At 43.0% G+C, this 15,659-nt stretch overlaps 1 protein-coding gene across 1 annotated transcript in view; it reads right to left on the bottom strand.

Annotated features, from left to right (window-relative positions):
* The window catches only part of aebp1b (AE binding protein 1b), a 74,463-nt gene that overhangs the window by 43,739 nt on the left and 15,065 nt on the right, over nt 1-15,659 (bottom strand). The window contains exons 5-8 of the mRNA XM_068023095.1: nt 11,907-11,990; nt 9,541-9,654; nt 8,229-8,309; nt 1,640-1,714 (exon numbers count right to left, since the gene is read on the bottom strand). Of these exons, the coding sequence (XP_067879196.1) occupies nt 1,640-1,714; nt 8,229-8,309; nt 9,541-9,654; nt 11,907-11,990 (354 nt within the window). The remainder of the gene's footprint in view (nt 1-1,639; nt 1,715-8,228; nt 8,310-9,540; nt 9,655-11,906; nt 11,991-15,659) is intronic.

The following is a 15,659-nucleotide window of genomic DNA, read 5'->3' as shown; positions in this document are numbered from 1 at the left end:
GTGAAAGTGTAGTGTAATTTTCTTATTTTTATTTTGATTGGGTTTAGGTTTTCAAATATATTTCTTGTTTAAACTCAAGAAAACCTGTCCGATTCGTTCTTTTACGATCACAACAAAAGTAAAAGGTAAAACATTCACTGAAGTGGTCAGCACATTCACTGTTTCGAAAAGGAATAAAACCCTGTTGCAGTCAAATAAGAGGAAGGACAAGAGGGGAGCCATGTGACCAACACCCCCCCTCACCTAATCGTAACACACAGTACGGTATCCAGGCAATGCTGAAGAATGTGTATCAGGGAGACAACTTTCAACCACAACTACCAAACCGGCAGTCACTTCTGTGCTGAATCATTCTATGAAATCTCTGAAAGCAATTAGACATTATTCGACATTGCAAAAAAAAATTGAGAAATATGAGCTTGGACAGATAAACATGAGGGGATTGGTCAGATTTGATATCAGGCAGTGATTTCTTTTCTTCCTCACGCCTCAGTGAAACATTTTTCTGCGGGAAAGGCTCTGTATAAATGCCAGTCGTAGATGTATGGTGGAATAATCTGTATGAGGTAAAATGTATTTTTAATTGCAACATTTTATGTTCTACTCTGATATATCACTCTAATATTCGACGTGACGTTAATAAGAAGCTACAAATTATTATTGGGCCTATAATATCCAGTCCATTAAAATAAATAGATCACATTTCCTTTAAAGTAATGGACAGAATAATGTTCGACGTATCAATCCTGGTTCAGCTGCCACTACTGCTGATTGTAATTTCTAGCCTCTTGCTAAGATCTGACGAGGGAAAAGATTCCTTGACTTTTGCAATAATGTGAATACATTATTTGATTCTGCATCAGTAAGCCACTAAATCAGAAGCCTTGGATGGGGGTTATGGGGAAAAGGGAGTAAGAAAGTCTGTCATTAAATCTATAGGCAGGAGTTCTGCATTTGCAACAAATTACAGGTGAGATAATGAACACCTATGCAGAAAAACAAAATACTTTGGATGCTGGAAATCTGGAATAAAAACAGAAAGTGCTGGAAATACTGAACAGGTCTGGCAGCATCTGTGGAGAGAGACACAGAATTTACATTTCAGGTCTGTGACCTGAATGGTTTTCAACGAACAACCTTGCCTGGGCCCTCTTCCCAAAACATTGGAAGAAGAGATAATAAAACAGTGCTTTGCTTTTATAAAAAAGATAAAACTCAGTTTAAACCCAGAGTCTCAAGAGAACATGGAATAGGAGTAGGCCATTCAGCCCCTCAAGCCTGTACCGCCATTCAGTTAGATCTGCAGCTTAACTCCATTTCCACGCTTCGCTCCCATTTGACACCCAATAAAAATCTTTGGATCTCAGTTTTGAAAATTTTTATTGTCCCAGAATCCACAGCCTTTTGGGAAAAAGAGTTGCAGGTCATCACTACCCTCTGCATGAAAAATTGCTTCCTGATTTCATTCCGCTTCACTCTGTTTACATTGGTTAAGAGACTTTAACACGTGTTTTAGGCTGGCATGGCAATGTGTGTAGCCAGCCTACAGCGCTGAACTGAACAGAAGACAGTGTGAACTGGCAGATCAGCGGGGAGAAAGATTAAAGTCGGAACAATAAATCAGAAGAATTTCACTCACTTTTTCCGAGTGATGGCAAATATTCATCTGGGTCTGTCTCCTCTGGAATCTTCTTCCCAGGTTTCTTAGGTTTCACTGCAAAATACAGAACAAGATGTCACGATAGCAATTCTTTTTAGACACCCTTAATCCTCTGCGTCACAAGTGTACAGTGCTTTTCATAACCATTTGAATTGTTGATTGTCCAGTCTATTTTGTAACCCTGAGCTGAAAGTGTTCAATCCATATCCTAATCCTGAATTTTAAGTGTCCAGTCCTTAATCTTCTGAGTACTCAGTGCAACTTGCTTTTCTACTTTCTCCCCTTTTGAAGACCTGACTGCAATTTGTTTGGTTTGATAGACACCCATGGCCCAGAGGGATTTCACCCAAGTAGCCATTCTTTAGGTGTGTAGGTGAATGTTGGTAACCAGTTTGATGGAGATGAGCTCAGCCGAGCCTCATTTGATGTTCACAAATGTATGTTTTCCAGCAGGTATCAATATTCCTGAATAGTGATCAGGAATGGAAATCCTGACTAATATCTCCCCTTTCCAGCCCAGCGGTTTTGAGGACAGAAGTATTGTGCCAAATGCTGCTGGACTGAGAATAATTTTTAGCTTGTAGACTTAAACCTCCTAGTCTGTGGACTCTTCAATTCTAGGCACTCAATTTCTAATACACATAACCCTCTCAGTATTCAATGTTACATAAATCTTTTAGATTAATTCACTCAATCATTGCAAATTACTTATTTGATACTGTTTGGAACTCGCTGTGGTTTCTGCTCTTTTGTTGGAGTCAATGGGTGAAACTGTGACAAAAAATGATGGACTGATTCTGACCTAAGTCACTGAAGGTATGACTCTTGCCTAGGAAGAAGAGTACATTAAAGCCATCATAATTGCAATAATGCCCACCAATGAGCTGAGATGTAGAAGGTTGCTTACCATCATCAACATGTACTGTATCTCTGTTTAGAACTGATGTAAGTTTACTCACTGCTTACTGCTGAAGTAACTTCATTCAAAAGATCGCTTGCTAAAGCTGTCTCTTGGAACATCGATGACTTCGCCTTTCTACTCTCTTCTGTCCTTATGGTTCAGTTGTCTGCCCCCTTGAAAAGGAAGCTGACATTTTTGCTTTACTGTTCCTTTCTAACTCTACTCTTGATGATCTGGGCAAAGAACAAATCTCCAGTGCTCCAAACTGCTCTATCAGTTTTTACACAGGCCATATCTATCAGATCCCCCACTTTCTGGACAGCAATCATGCTTCTGATCCAGATGACAAGTTTCCTGTTGGGCTCAAGTTTTGTATGTGTGGACCTTTCCCTGTTCTACATTATCTACTCATTCACTCTTACTTTCCTTCTCCTTGGAAATTTACTCATTATCACCCTTTATGCTTCTGACTCATGGCACTATTGCGCTTACATTAAAGCTCTTTTTAAAGTTATGTTAATTGTTCTTAATTTGAAATGATCCATGTCTCTGTAGGTTCATGATTTCTGTTAAGACTTTCCTCATAATCATCCATTTTGCGAGCCTCTGGAACTCTGCTTTTGAACTCGAGTGGTTGATCTGTTCAGTTCTCTGAAGGCACACTTTCGTGTTGGATCTGGTATGTCCAATTGATGGTACCACCTTTTCCTTTTAATAGCTTCACCGTGGTTCTACTTGCCGACTGCTCCCATATGTGGGAAGTCTCTTATACCACTTGTCTCAGACTCTTGGATAGAAGAAGACACTTGTCATTTCGCAGGCAATCCTTCCATCACCTCCAGACTCTAATCATCCTCTCTTTATCATAACCTTTTTGTCTGTCGTTCTATTGATACAACTATGATATTCTTTTCTTATTTAACTCCAAATAGTTCATCCTGAATGTTCCTCCTTTTTCTATTCTCTCTTCATTAGCACCCCATCCTCATTGCGTTGAAACAGAACTTGTAACATTGTTTCTCAATCTAACTCATTCTTCCTCAGATTCTGATATCTGTCAGCTTTTGAGTGCGACAGTAACTTTCTCCTGTTGCAATCTTTTAAAACACAAGCTTGATGCCATCTAAGAAGTGGGAAAGATGAGGTTCATTAGGAAGTGGTAGGCCAGAGGCTTTAACCCTTTACCCAGGTTCCTCGATTTCAGAAATCTTTACATTAGATAGGAGTTGTTATCTTTAATGTAACAGCAAGCCAAGCTATAGTGTCAATTAAAATCAGGCACTAACTTTAGTTTTAACAGTAATAGTACTTAATGGTGCAATATTGGCAGTGATCTGCAATTGAAATAAAGTCATTGCATAGTTTGAAACAAGGAAACTTTAGAAGGAATTGGTGTGAGAAAGTGTATTGAGAAGAGCAGTTTCCAGAAGATGCATATGGAATTCAGTGTAAAAGTTACTGTAGAGCAAAGATTACAGGCCTCTCTCTCCTCACCACAACCCCCGGTCTCAATTACATTTTTGTTCAGGATTACGTTATTGTTCCAGGATATTGTCTGTTACTATTCAAAATATACACTCACTTTATTTTGGGCCGAGCTTTATTTTTCTTTTAATTCCCCAATGATCTTTTCAAGCCATACGTTTCATCTGTCCAAATGGGTAGGCGTGTGGCCAGACCTCCATCAATGCTGCACTGGTGAAGCAGCTGGCTGGTGCATCAGATTGGTCTATTCCCTTCCGTTCTGTCCTGTTGGGGAGCTGCTCAGTTTTGCTTACGTTCTTTCATCTCTTGATTTATTTATTACTGGTCATGGTCGATAGGGTTAGTCCTAGTTTCTGCTAGCTGTTTCTGCTATCTGCAGGAAAATACAGCCTCGGTTGCAAAAGGGTTACTTCAGCTGTATTATTCCATGAAATTGTTTTCGGACACCTTTCTGCCTCGACGTCCTTGTCACAATTTTGAATGCTTTGGCCACTTTTCATGAAAGGGCTTGGACCTGAGCTATATTTAAGATGTGTTTTTTTCAGCAAAACCTTGCCTAAAAGATGTTAGATTCCCAAGGCAGCCCCAGACAGTATGCAGGTCGGTAGATGGAGGAATGGTAAATACACTGGGAGATGGCATGTTGTATCCCTGAGACCCAAAAATGGGTAGGTAATTCATTGGCAGTGTCTGGTTATTCAGACAGATACTTTGCACATTGATATTGGTATTGGAAAACTTTTATGATCTCGCTGGGAAACAGCTGTTAAAAATCAGAACAGACATTAAATGAGAACCGAGAAGTAGAATGCTACAAAGTGAGTGAACTAGTGTTTGAAGAAATTATGCTTTTAAATTGAGGTAGGCAATCCACTAAAATCAGCTAATGTGTTTTTTATTTTCGTAGTCATACACAAACGGAATTTTTCTACTGACTAATAAATATCTCTCCTCGTACTTGGTGTTGTGTCTGTTTTGCCTATTGTGGATCACAACAAATTATGAATCAAACTGAATGTCATTGTGCCGTGTGCTAATTTGGTCGACCTTCAGAAAGATTAGAGTAACATGTGCACAAGACACAGGATCCAGTCCAGATCACAAGACAGCTTCATTGTCACACTTCCGGATCCTCCTACCACACGAGGAAAAGGGTGTCAGCTGCTGGGGAAGCGGTGGTGTAGTGGTAATGTCACTGGATTAGTTTCAGGTCAATGACCCTTCATCAACTCTGCTTCTCTCTCCACAGATGCTGCCAGAACTGCTGAGTATTTCCAGTATTTCTTGTTTTTATTTCAGATTTCCAATATCTGCAGTATTTTGCTTTTATTTTAGTGCTTAATTCACTGCCACTTCTCTTCCAGGAATGCCTAACTTGAAGAAGTTCCGCTCTTCCCTCCGACATAGTTGCTAGACTGGGTCAGCGGCAGGTGGTGAGGGAAAAACCTGCTTGACCTCATCGTCCCCTATCTACCTGTCGCAGATGCATCTGCCCATGACAATATTGGCAGGAGTGACCACTGCACAGTCCTTGTGGAAACCCTCCATCATGTTGTGTGGCACTACCACTGTGCTAAATGGGATAGATTTCGAACAGATCTAGCAACACAAAACTGGGCATCCATGAGATGCAACAGCAGAATTGTATTCAACTACTATCTGTAACCTCATGGCCCGGCATATCCCCTACTCTACCTTTACTATCAAGCCGGGGGACCAACCCTGGTTTAATGAATAGTGCAGGAGGGCATGCCAGGAGCAGCACAAGGCATACCTAAAAATGAGGTGTCAGCTTGGTGAAGCTACAACACAGGACTACTTGCGTGCCAAGCAGCATGCAATAGACAGGGCTAAGCGATCCCACAACCAATGGATCAGATCTAAGCTATGCAGTCTTGCCACATCCAGTCGTAAATGGTGGTGGACAATTGAACAACCAACAGGAGGAGGAGGCTCCACAAACGTACACATGCTCAATGATGGGGGAGCCTAGCACATCAGTGCAAAAGACAAGGCACTTGCATCCATTTTCAGCCAGAAGTGCCGAGTGGATGATCCATCTCGGCCTCCTCCCGAGGCCCCAGCATCACAGATGCCAGACTTCAGCCAATCCGATTCACTCCATGTGATATCAAGAAACAGCTGAAGGCACTGGATACTGCCAAGGCTATGGGCCCTGACAACGTTCCGGCAATGTGGAAAATTGCCAGGTATGTCCTGTGCACAAAAAGCAGGACAAATCCAACCCAGCCAATTACCGCCCCATCAGTCTATTCTCGATCATCAGCAAAGTGATGGAAGGTGTCATAGACTGTGCTATCAAGCGTCACTTACTCAGCAATAGCCTGCTCACTGATACTCAGTTTGGATTCCACCAGGGTCACTCAGCTCCTGGCCTCATTACAGCCTTGGTCCAAACATGGACAAAAGAGCTGAACTCCAGAGGTGAGGTGACAGTGACTGCCCTTGACATCATGGCAGCATTTGACCGAGTAAGGCATCAAGGATCCTGAGCAAAATTGGAGTCAATGGGAAACAGGGGGAAAACTCTCCGCTGGTTGGAGTCATACCAAGTGCAAAGAAAGATGGTTATGGTTGTTGCAATCATCTCAGTCCCAGGACATAATTGCACCGGTTCCTCAAGGTAGTGTCCTAGGTCCAACCATCTTCAGCTGCTTCATCAATGACCTTCCCTCCATCAAAAGCTCAGATGCTGAAGCAGCCTATGTCCAGAAGTAGCAAGACCTGGACAACATCCAGGTTTGAGCTGATAAGTGGCAAGTAACATTCGCGCCACAAAAGTGTCAAGACAATGACGACCTCCAATAGGAGAGAATCTAACCATCTCTCCTTGATCTTCAAGGGCATTACCATCGCTGAATCCCCCATTAACAACATCCTGGGGGTTACCATTGAACAGAAACTGAACTGGAGTAGCCATATAAATACTGGGGCTACAAGAACAGGTCAGAGGCTGGGAGTTGTGCGGCAAGTAACTCACCTCCTGTCTCCCCAATGCATGTCCACCATCTACAAGGCACAAGTCAGGAGTGTGATGGAATACTCTCCACTTGCCTGGATGGGTGCAGCTCCAACAACATTCAAGGAGCTCGACACCATCCAGGACAAGGCAACCCACTTGATTGGCACCTCATTCACCACCTTTAACATTCACTCCCTTCACCACCGACGCACAGTGGCAGCAGTGTGTACCATCTGCATGCAGCAACTCACCAAGGCTCCTTCGACAGCACCTTGCAAACCCGTGACCTCTACCACCTAGAAGGACAAGGGCAGCAGATGCATGGGAACACCATTATCTGCAAGTTCCCCTCCAAGCCACACACCATCCTGACTTGGAACTATATCGCCGTTTCTTCACTGTCGCTGGGTCAAAACCCTGGAACTCCCTTCCTAACAGCACTGTGGGTATACCTATATCCCAAGGACTGCAGCGGTTCAAGAATGCAGCTCACTACCATCTTCTCAAGGGCAATTAAGGATGGGCAACAAATGCTGGCCTAACCAGCGATGGCCACATCCCGCGAACGAATAAAAAAAATGACAAGATTGCAAATGGGAGCAAGTAAAGAAGTAGGCACTTGTGGCACACCTCAATTCCTAGAAGTCTTGGTTAGTTTGATATTTCAGGCACAGACAGACAGACTGAGAGCTGTCTTTGAACTTTATTGTATTAGATGATATATTTTGATAGCCTGTGAGTGGTGCAGTTCTCTCATGCTTTTTGTTTCAGTATATTTTCAAGGTATTGTATGATATATCTGAGGCTGACTATTTCAGAAGCCAGCCGGAGATTTTAAAGTGAGCAGAAAGACTGAACTAGGTCTGACTCCATATCAGCATTGAGCCATATAAGTAATAAATGACTTTAATTTGACTTTATGGTGAGATGCAACACAGAGAGAAGCATCTTTGTTGTTTTAATTCCTGGTGTAGGGAAGCAGTGACAAGGCAGTAACCATGCTGCCAACATTGCTGCTAGAAATTCATTGAGAATTAAGAAATAAGAAAGATCATTTTATGTTGTCAGGGGTCAGGAAAATGAAATGGAATTTTGTCATTTAACAGCTAGTGTTATTTTACACAACCCAGGATCCCTTGAAACATTATTACACAGACAGAAAGTAACAGTATGTATCACTCTCATAAAAAAATACCTACAGTTATCTTCATACCAAGTATATTCCTCCCAAATATCTCCATAGTCGTATATCTCATCAGGTTTGGGCTCTTTCGGTTGCACTGAAAAACACACAGGAATCCATCTTATGCTGAATGAATTGATATTTGCCACCCGACAGTACTCGTAGCATAGAGCCAGGAGCTCCAGCAAAGGTGATATACTCCAGTCTCATTCACTGCTGCTCACAGCTCTACAGTTAGTAGTGGAAATGGGAGTGTTACATGCTCTTCTTACAGACAATGGACACCTCTCCATTCAGTTCTGATTGTCTCAGTTTACCAACTGCAAAGTAAAATTGCTGCGTGAAAAAACCAGGTGAGGCTCACTTTACAGAGATCAGAGAACTGAAGGTTGAAAATCTAAAATAAAAAGAGAAAATGCTGGAGAAGCACAGCAGGTCATTCAGTATCTGAAAGAAAAACAGCACTTTTTGGATGGATGCCCATCAGTGTGAAGTTCTGATGAAAGTTCCCACCAAAACGTTAGTTTGCCATTTCTCTTTCCAACGCTGACTGACCTGCTACTGCACTTCCATCATTTTCAGTTCTTATTTCAGTCATTCTTCTAGTTAAACAGATCTTTTCTGCTTCATTACTTGTAAATCACTTACATTAAAATAACCTTTTGTCAGGCTGTGCTCCATGAAAGATTACTGTCTGGAGCTTTTTGGTGCATTGTTACACTTAATAAAACCAGAGTGGATGACAGCGAATGAGCAGCCTATTGGCTTTAATAGAAATTGGGAAAGATGTTGAATGAGCTGCCAATTTGCTATGATCCTTCTCACACTATCAAAGTCAAAATTACTGCCACTGAGTGAGGACGGTGATTTGTGTCAATTTTGTGGCAATATTATGCACTGTTCTGGGGTTGTGAGTGCCCACAAGCAAGTAGGCTGAGACTGAAAACTCATTTCATTTAAGATCTTAACAACCAACCACTTTCATCTCATCAGCTTGGCCTAGGAATTCAGGTCCCAGATGTGAAAGGACAGTGTGCAAACTCATTATTCAGTCCTTCTTTGACTGCAGGTTGTCATTTTACCAATTTCCCAGCTGAGCAGATTGAGATGGAATTTTTCTGACTTGCACATGATAATAAAACATACCCAATGGGAAGATCACGGTGAAGCAATTTCAGTTAGCAGATTAACACATGGGCTGGTTCATGTCGCGGAATCTCTTTGGCAGTCTTCAATCAGCTGTGTAACTGCAATGTTATGAAGTGTATGTAACACTTATGATCGCTAAAGCAGTGTTAGAACTGACAGTCACACAGCAGATTACTTACACTCTCCATATTCATCTGGCTCAACTTCTTCAATCTCCAACTCAAACTCTAGTTCCTTCTCAAGTGTTGTGCCATAAGGTTTCTTTGGTTTCACATCTGGCCTGCTCCACCCATCTGTAACAAAGAGCAGGATTTGGTGAGAATGAGAATCAGCACTAATGTGCTGATTTTCAAAGCTTGTGGAAAAAATGTCCTACCTGTTACTCAGCTAAATAGATTCATAGTCATAATTTTTGGCACAGAAGGAGGCCATTCAGCCCATACAGTCCATGCCAGCTCTCCACGGAGCTAGCCAGTCAGTCCTACACGCCTACTCGATCCCCATAACCCTGCAAGTCTAATTCCCTCAAGTGGCCATCCAACTTCCTGTTGAAGTCATTGATTTGTCTTCACTTCCAAGACACTTGTGCAGCAAGTTCCAGGTCATTATCACCTGCTGTGTTAAAAACTGCTTCCTCACATTCCCCCTGCATCTCTTGCCCAAAATTTTCAATCTGTGTCCCCCAGTCCTCGTACCATCAGTCAATGGGAACAGTTTTTCCTTGTCTAACTTATCTAAGCCTGTCATAATCTTGTACACTTCTATTCAATCTCCCCTCAATCTCTTTTGTTCCAAGGAGAACAAACCCAGCTTGCAATCAACCAAACCTTGTAAGTAAAATCCTCCATCCCCGGAACCATTCTGGTAAATCTCCTCTGCACCCTCTCAAGGACCTTCACATCCTTCCTAAAGTGTGGTGATCAGACCAGGATGCAAGAGTCCAGTTGGGGCCTAACCAGAGCTTTATAAATAAATATGATCACATTACAACGAAGCAGGGCAGCATTATTTATATAAAATATATCCCAAATATAAAATTAGGAGTATTTTAAATGTATGAATCTTCTAATTTCCCCAGAGGGACTGTAGTTAAACATCACTACTTTCCATGGAAATGAGTCAGACTAATACCCAGATAATTCATTGCTTTGGATTAGCAGTGGCCATCCATGTACTTTATTTGGGATCTTCAGTCTTTTCTCAGTTGACCTGGTAGCCAGTTCGGGGATCATACTCTGATTAACGTCAAGAGCAAAAGGATTGTTTAGTTGTCCTGGCTCTTTGACAGCCATTGAGTCAGAAGTTTGTGAGTTCATGTCCCACTCCAGAGATTAGAGCACCAAATCAAGACTGGCACTGGATTGAAAAGCATGGAAGTTCCTGGCCAACATTTATCTCTCAAACATCACCTGAACAATTTGGTCATTTATTTAATTGCTGTTTGTAGGAGCTTTCTATGCACAACTTGGCTGCTGTTTTTCCTACATTACAATGGTGACCACTGAAAACGTACTTCAATAACAGTTTGTGAAATGTGCAATATGGACAAAAATCTTTCGATTGGAAGGAATATTGCTACATTTGGATGTTCCTTTTGAACTTGATATTCAACGCAACAATCTGTTGGTTGTACAGTACTTCAGTGTTTCGATTTTCATGAAGCCGTAGAATTTAGAGCATCGAAGGTGGTCATTTGACTCATCACACCAGTGCATTTTCCTCCTCGATCATTTCTTTTCCAAATATTTAACCATTTAACCTTTTAAATGATACAGCCTCTGACTCAATAGCCACTTATGTTGTGTTCTTCCAGCGGTAATACTGAGCCTGTGCTCTTTTTTTTTAACTGATTCTCCAATCAATGGAAACAACCTTTCACTGTTTAGCCTCCAAAATGGTTCATGATTTGGAAAAGCTTTTATAAATGCCTCTTCACCATTTCTGTTTCAGCAGAAAATGTCCCAGTTGTTCTGACTTTTATATATGTTTTTATATTAAAAAATCTCAGCGTTTAGTTTCAGTTAAAATATTTATACTGTATCCACTAATTTTCTGAAACCAAGAATAAATATACATGTAAAACAGGCCTTGGAAACTGGAATGAGCTGCATAGGCTGAGTGTCTCTTATAGTTCTTTGAAATATTGCCACTGATCGATCAATAGATGGCTACCCTCAAACTGTCAAAGCCTAATAATGTTATTTTTTAAGTTTCCGATCTTGGGACACACAGGATGATTCATCCTGCAGAAGGTTTTTTGGAACTTACAAAACAGTGCTGGCTGATGTTCAGACAAAATAAATTCAGACCGTTTTTTGCAAAATCATTTCCTGCCATTTTTTTCTCAGATTTTGATTAATCTCTCCAATGCCAGCTGTCCTCACAATGAGTCATTATTTTTATGCCTGTGTCCATGCAACAATGGATTAATATTACACTGAATGTGCATCTATTGTCATTAGACCAAGTACAACTGAATGCAGAGGTTTCCATTTGTAACTCTGCACATTTTTGCATTTGCAGGAAAAAATAGTTTTAAACACACATTCGTCCTCGTCTTCATCTATTCCATAATCATAATTCTCTCCATACGACTCAGTTGGAATTTCTGTAGCTTCTGTTGGTTCAGCTATAAAAGGAAAAAAGAAAAATATGAACTCAATACTTCACATCGAAGAATGGAAATAACTGAGGTAAGGCCTTAAACACATCAAAAATTTCAGAAATACAATCATACAGCACTGAAAGAGGCTATTTGGCCCACCAGGCCTGTGCCAGCACTTGGAAAGAGCTATCCATTTCGCTCCACGTCCCTGCTTTTCTCTCATAGACCTGCAAAGTTTTCCATTTGAAGTATGTGCTCTCATGAGCTAGACCCTAGAGTGTGGGGGAGGAAGAACTCCCAACTGCCAAAGTGATGTATTCCTTTGAGCTCAAGCCTGTCATCAGCTTGAATTATTGTTCATTGCTTCTTACTAACATTTCATTTTCAGCTCGACTTCTGTCTTTATTGAGTGGTATTGGGTTTTGGAGCCACATCGCTTGTGCATTTCATGGTGGTTCTCATTCAAACGGAAGGCTTTGGGAATGAAATTCACCTTCAGTGGGTTACAAACAGGCAGCAAAGTCGGCTGCCTGTTATGTTTTTTTTAAAATTCATTCATGGGATGTGGGCGACGCTGGCCAGGCCAGCATTTATTGCCCATCCCTAATTGCCCTTGAGAAGATGGTGGTGAGCTGCCTTCTTGAACCGCTGAAGTCCATTTGGGGTAGGTATACCCACAGTGCTGTTAGGAAGGGAGTTCCAGGATTTTGAACCAGCGACAGTGAAGGAACAGCGATATAGTTCCAAGTCAGGATGGTGTGTGACTAGGATGTGGATAGTGGGGGATTCAGCGATGGTAATGCCGTTGAATGTCAAGGGGAGATGGTTAGATTCTCTCTTGTTGGAGATGGTCATTGCCTGGCACTTGTGTGACGTGAATGTTACTTGCCACTTATCAGCCCAAGCCTAAATATTGTCCAAGTCTTGCTGCATTTCTACATGGACTGCTTCAGTATCTGAGGAGTCGCGAATGGTGCTGAATATTGTGCAATCATCAGCGAACATCCCCACTTCTGACCTTATGATTGAAGGAAGGTCATTGATGAAGCAGCTGAAGATGGTTGGGCCCAGGACACTACCCTGAGGTACTCCTGCAGTGATGTCCTGGAGCTCAGATGATTGACCTCCAGCAACCACAACCATCTTCCTTTGCGCTAGCTATTACTCCAGCCAGCGTAGGGTTTTCCCCCTGATTCCCATTGATCTCAGTTTTGCTCGGGCTCCTTGATGCCATACTCAGTCAAATGCTGCCTTGATGTCAAGGGCAGTCACTCTCACCTCACCTCTTGAGTTCAGCTCTTTTGTCCATGTTTGAACCAAGGCTGTAATGAGGTCAGGAGCTGAGTGGCCCTGGCAGAACCCAAACTAAGCGTCACTGAGCAGGTTATTGCTAAGCAAGTGCCGCTTGATGGCACTGTTGATGTCGCCTTCCATCACTTTACTGATGATTGAGAGTCGGCTGATGGGGCGGTAATTGGCCGGGTTGGACTTGTCCTGCTTTTTGTGTACAGGACATACCTGAGCAATTTTCCACATTGCAGGGTAGATGCCAGTGTTGTAGCTGTACTGGAACAGCTTGGCTAGGGGCACGGCAAGTTCTGGAGCACAGGTCTTCAGTACTATTGCCGGAATATTGCCAGGGCCCATAGCTTTTGCAGTATCCAGTGCCTTCAGTCGTTTCTTGATATCACGTGGAGTGAATTGAATTGGCTGAAGTATGGCATCTGTGATGCTGGGGACTTCAGGAGGAGGCCGAGATGGATCATCAACTCGGCACTTCTGGCTGATGATTGATGCAAATGCTTCAGCCTTATCTTTTGCACTGATGTGCTGGGCTCCCCCATCATTGAGGATGGGGATATTTGTGGAGCCACCTCCTCCAGTTAGTTGTTTAATCATCCACCACCATTCACGGCTGGATGTGGCAGGACTGCAGAGCTTCGATCTGATCCGTTGGTTATGGGATCGCTTAGCTCTGTCTATCGCATGCTGCTTACGCAGTTTGGCATGCAGATAGTCCTGTGTTGTAGCTTCACCAGGTTGACACCTCATTTTGAGGCATGCCTGGTGCTGCTCCTGACATGCCCTCCTGCACTCTTCATTGAACCTGAGTTGGTCCCCCAGCTTGATGGTAATGGTAGAGGGGGGAATATGCTGGGACATGAGGTTACAGATAGTGGTTAAATACAATTCTGCTGCTGCTGATGGCCCACAGTGCCTCATGGATGCCCAGTTTTGAATTGCTAGATCTGGTTGAAATCTATCCCATTTAGCACGGTGGTAGTGCCACACAACACGATGGACGGTATCGTCAATGTGAAGACAGGACTTCGTCTCCACAAGGACTGTGCGGTGGTCACTCCTACCAATACCGTCATCAACAGATGCATCTGCAGCAGGCAGACTGGTGAGGACGAGGTCAAGTAGGTTTTCCCTCTTGTTGGTTCCCCCACCACCTGCCGCAGACCCAGTCTAGCAGCTATGACCTTTAGGACTCGGCCAGCTCGGTCAGTAATGGTGCTGCTGAGGCACTCTTGGTGATGGACATTGAAGTCCCTCATCCAGAGTGCATTCTGTGCCCTTGCTACCCTCAGTGCTTCTTCTAATTGGTGCTCAACATGGAGAAGCACTGATTCATCAGCTGAGGTGGGTGAGGTAGGTGGAAATCAGCAGGAGGTTTCCGTGCCCATGTTTGACCTGATGCCATGGACTTCATGGGGTCCGGAGTCAATGTTGAGGATTCCCAGGGCAACTCCCTCCCGTCTGTATACCACTGGGTTGCCATCTCTGGTGGGTCTGGCCTGCCGGTGGGGTAGGTCATACCCAGGGATGGTGGTGGTGGTGTCTGGGACATTGTAAGGTATGATTCCATGAGTATGACTATGTCAGGCTGTTGCTTGACTCGATCGTGGGACAGCTCTCCCATGTTTGGCACAAGCCCCCAGGTGTTGGGAGGACTTTGCAGCGTCAACAGGTAGGGTTTGCTGTTGTCATTTCCAGTGCCTAGTTTGATACCAGGTGTCCGGTTTCATCCCTTTTCTTTGACTTTGTAGCGGTTTGAAACAACTGAGTGATACAATGTTTCGGAATATCTAATTTCTTATTATATTCCTCCCATTTTCTAGCTATCTTTCTACAACCACACCATGTTTCTCATTTGTAACAACGGAAGGAAAGGGAAAGACAAGAAAATGCTTTTTAGTTCATCAGTGCACACCTCTAGTCAGAGGGCAGAATGGCCCACCCTTTTGATATTGCCAAACATCATCACTCAATCATAGCAGCAAAAGATCTAGGTTTCCCTTCTGTTCCATGGACAGCTGGTGAGATTGTTCATGAGTGAAGGAAAGACGGTGGTGTCGTGGTAATGTCACTGAACGAGTAATTCGGAGGCCCAAACTAATGCCCTGGGGACACGGGTTCAAATCCCACCAACGACACAGTTAGAAAGAGGGATGTGGTCCTGCCGTCAGAATTTAGGGAACTCGGTAAGAAATTAGCAAGCAGCAGCTCAAAAGTAGTAATCTCCAGATTACTCCCAGTGCCACACACAAGCGAGTATAGAAATAGAAGGATAAGACAGATGAATGTGTGGCTGGAAAGATGGTGCAGAAGGGAGGGCTTCAGATTCCTGGGACATTGGGACCGGCTCTGGGGAAGATGGGACCTGTACAGGCTGGACGGGTTGCACCT

Source organism: Heterodontus francisci, chromosome 47, assembly GCF_036365525.1.
Source record: "Heterodontus francisci isolate sHetFra1 chromosome 47, sHetFra1.hap1, whole genome shotgun sequence".
In the NCBI taxonomy this organism is placed as follows: Eukaryota; Metazoa; Chordata; class Chondrichthyes; order Heterodontiformes; family Heterodontidae; genus Heterodontus; species Heterodontus francisci.
The sequence above is the reverse complement of the archived record's forward strand: the minus strand, read 5'-3'. Positions and strand labels throughout refer to the sequence as shown.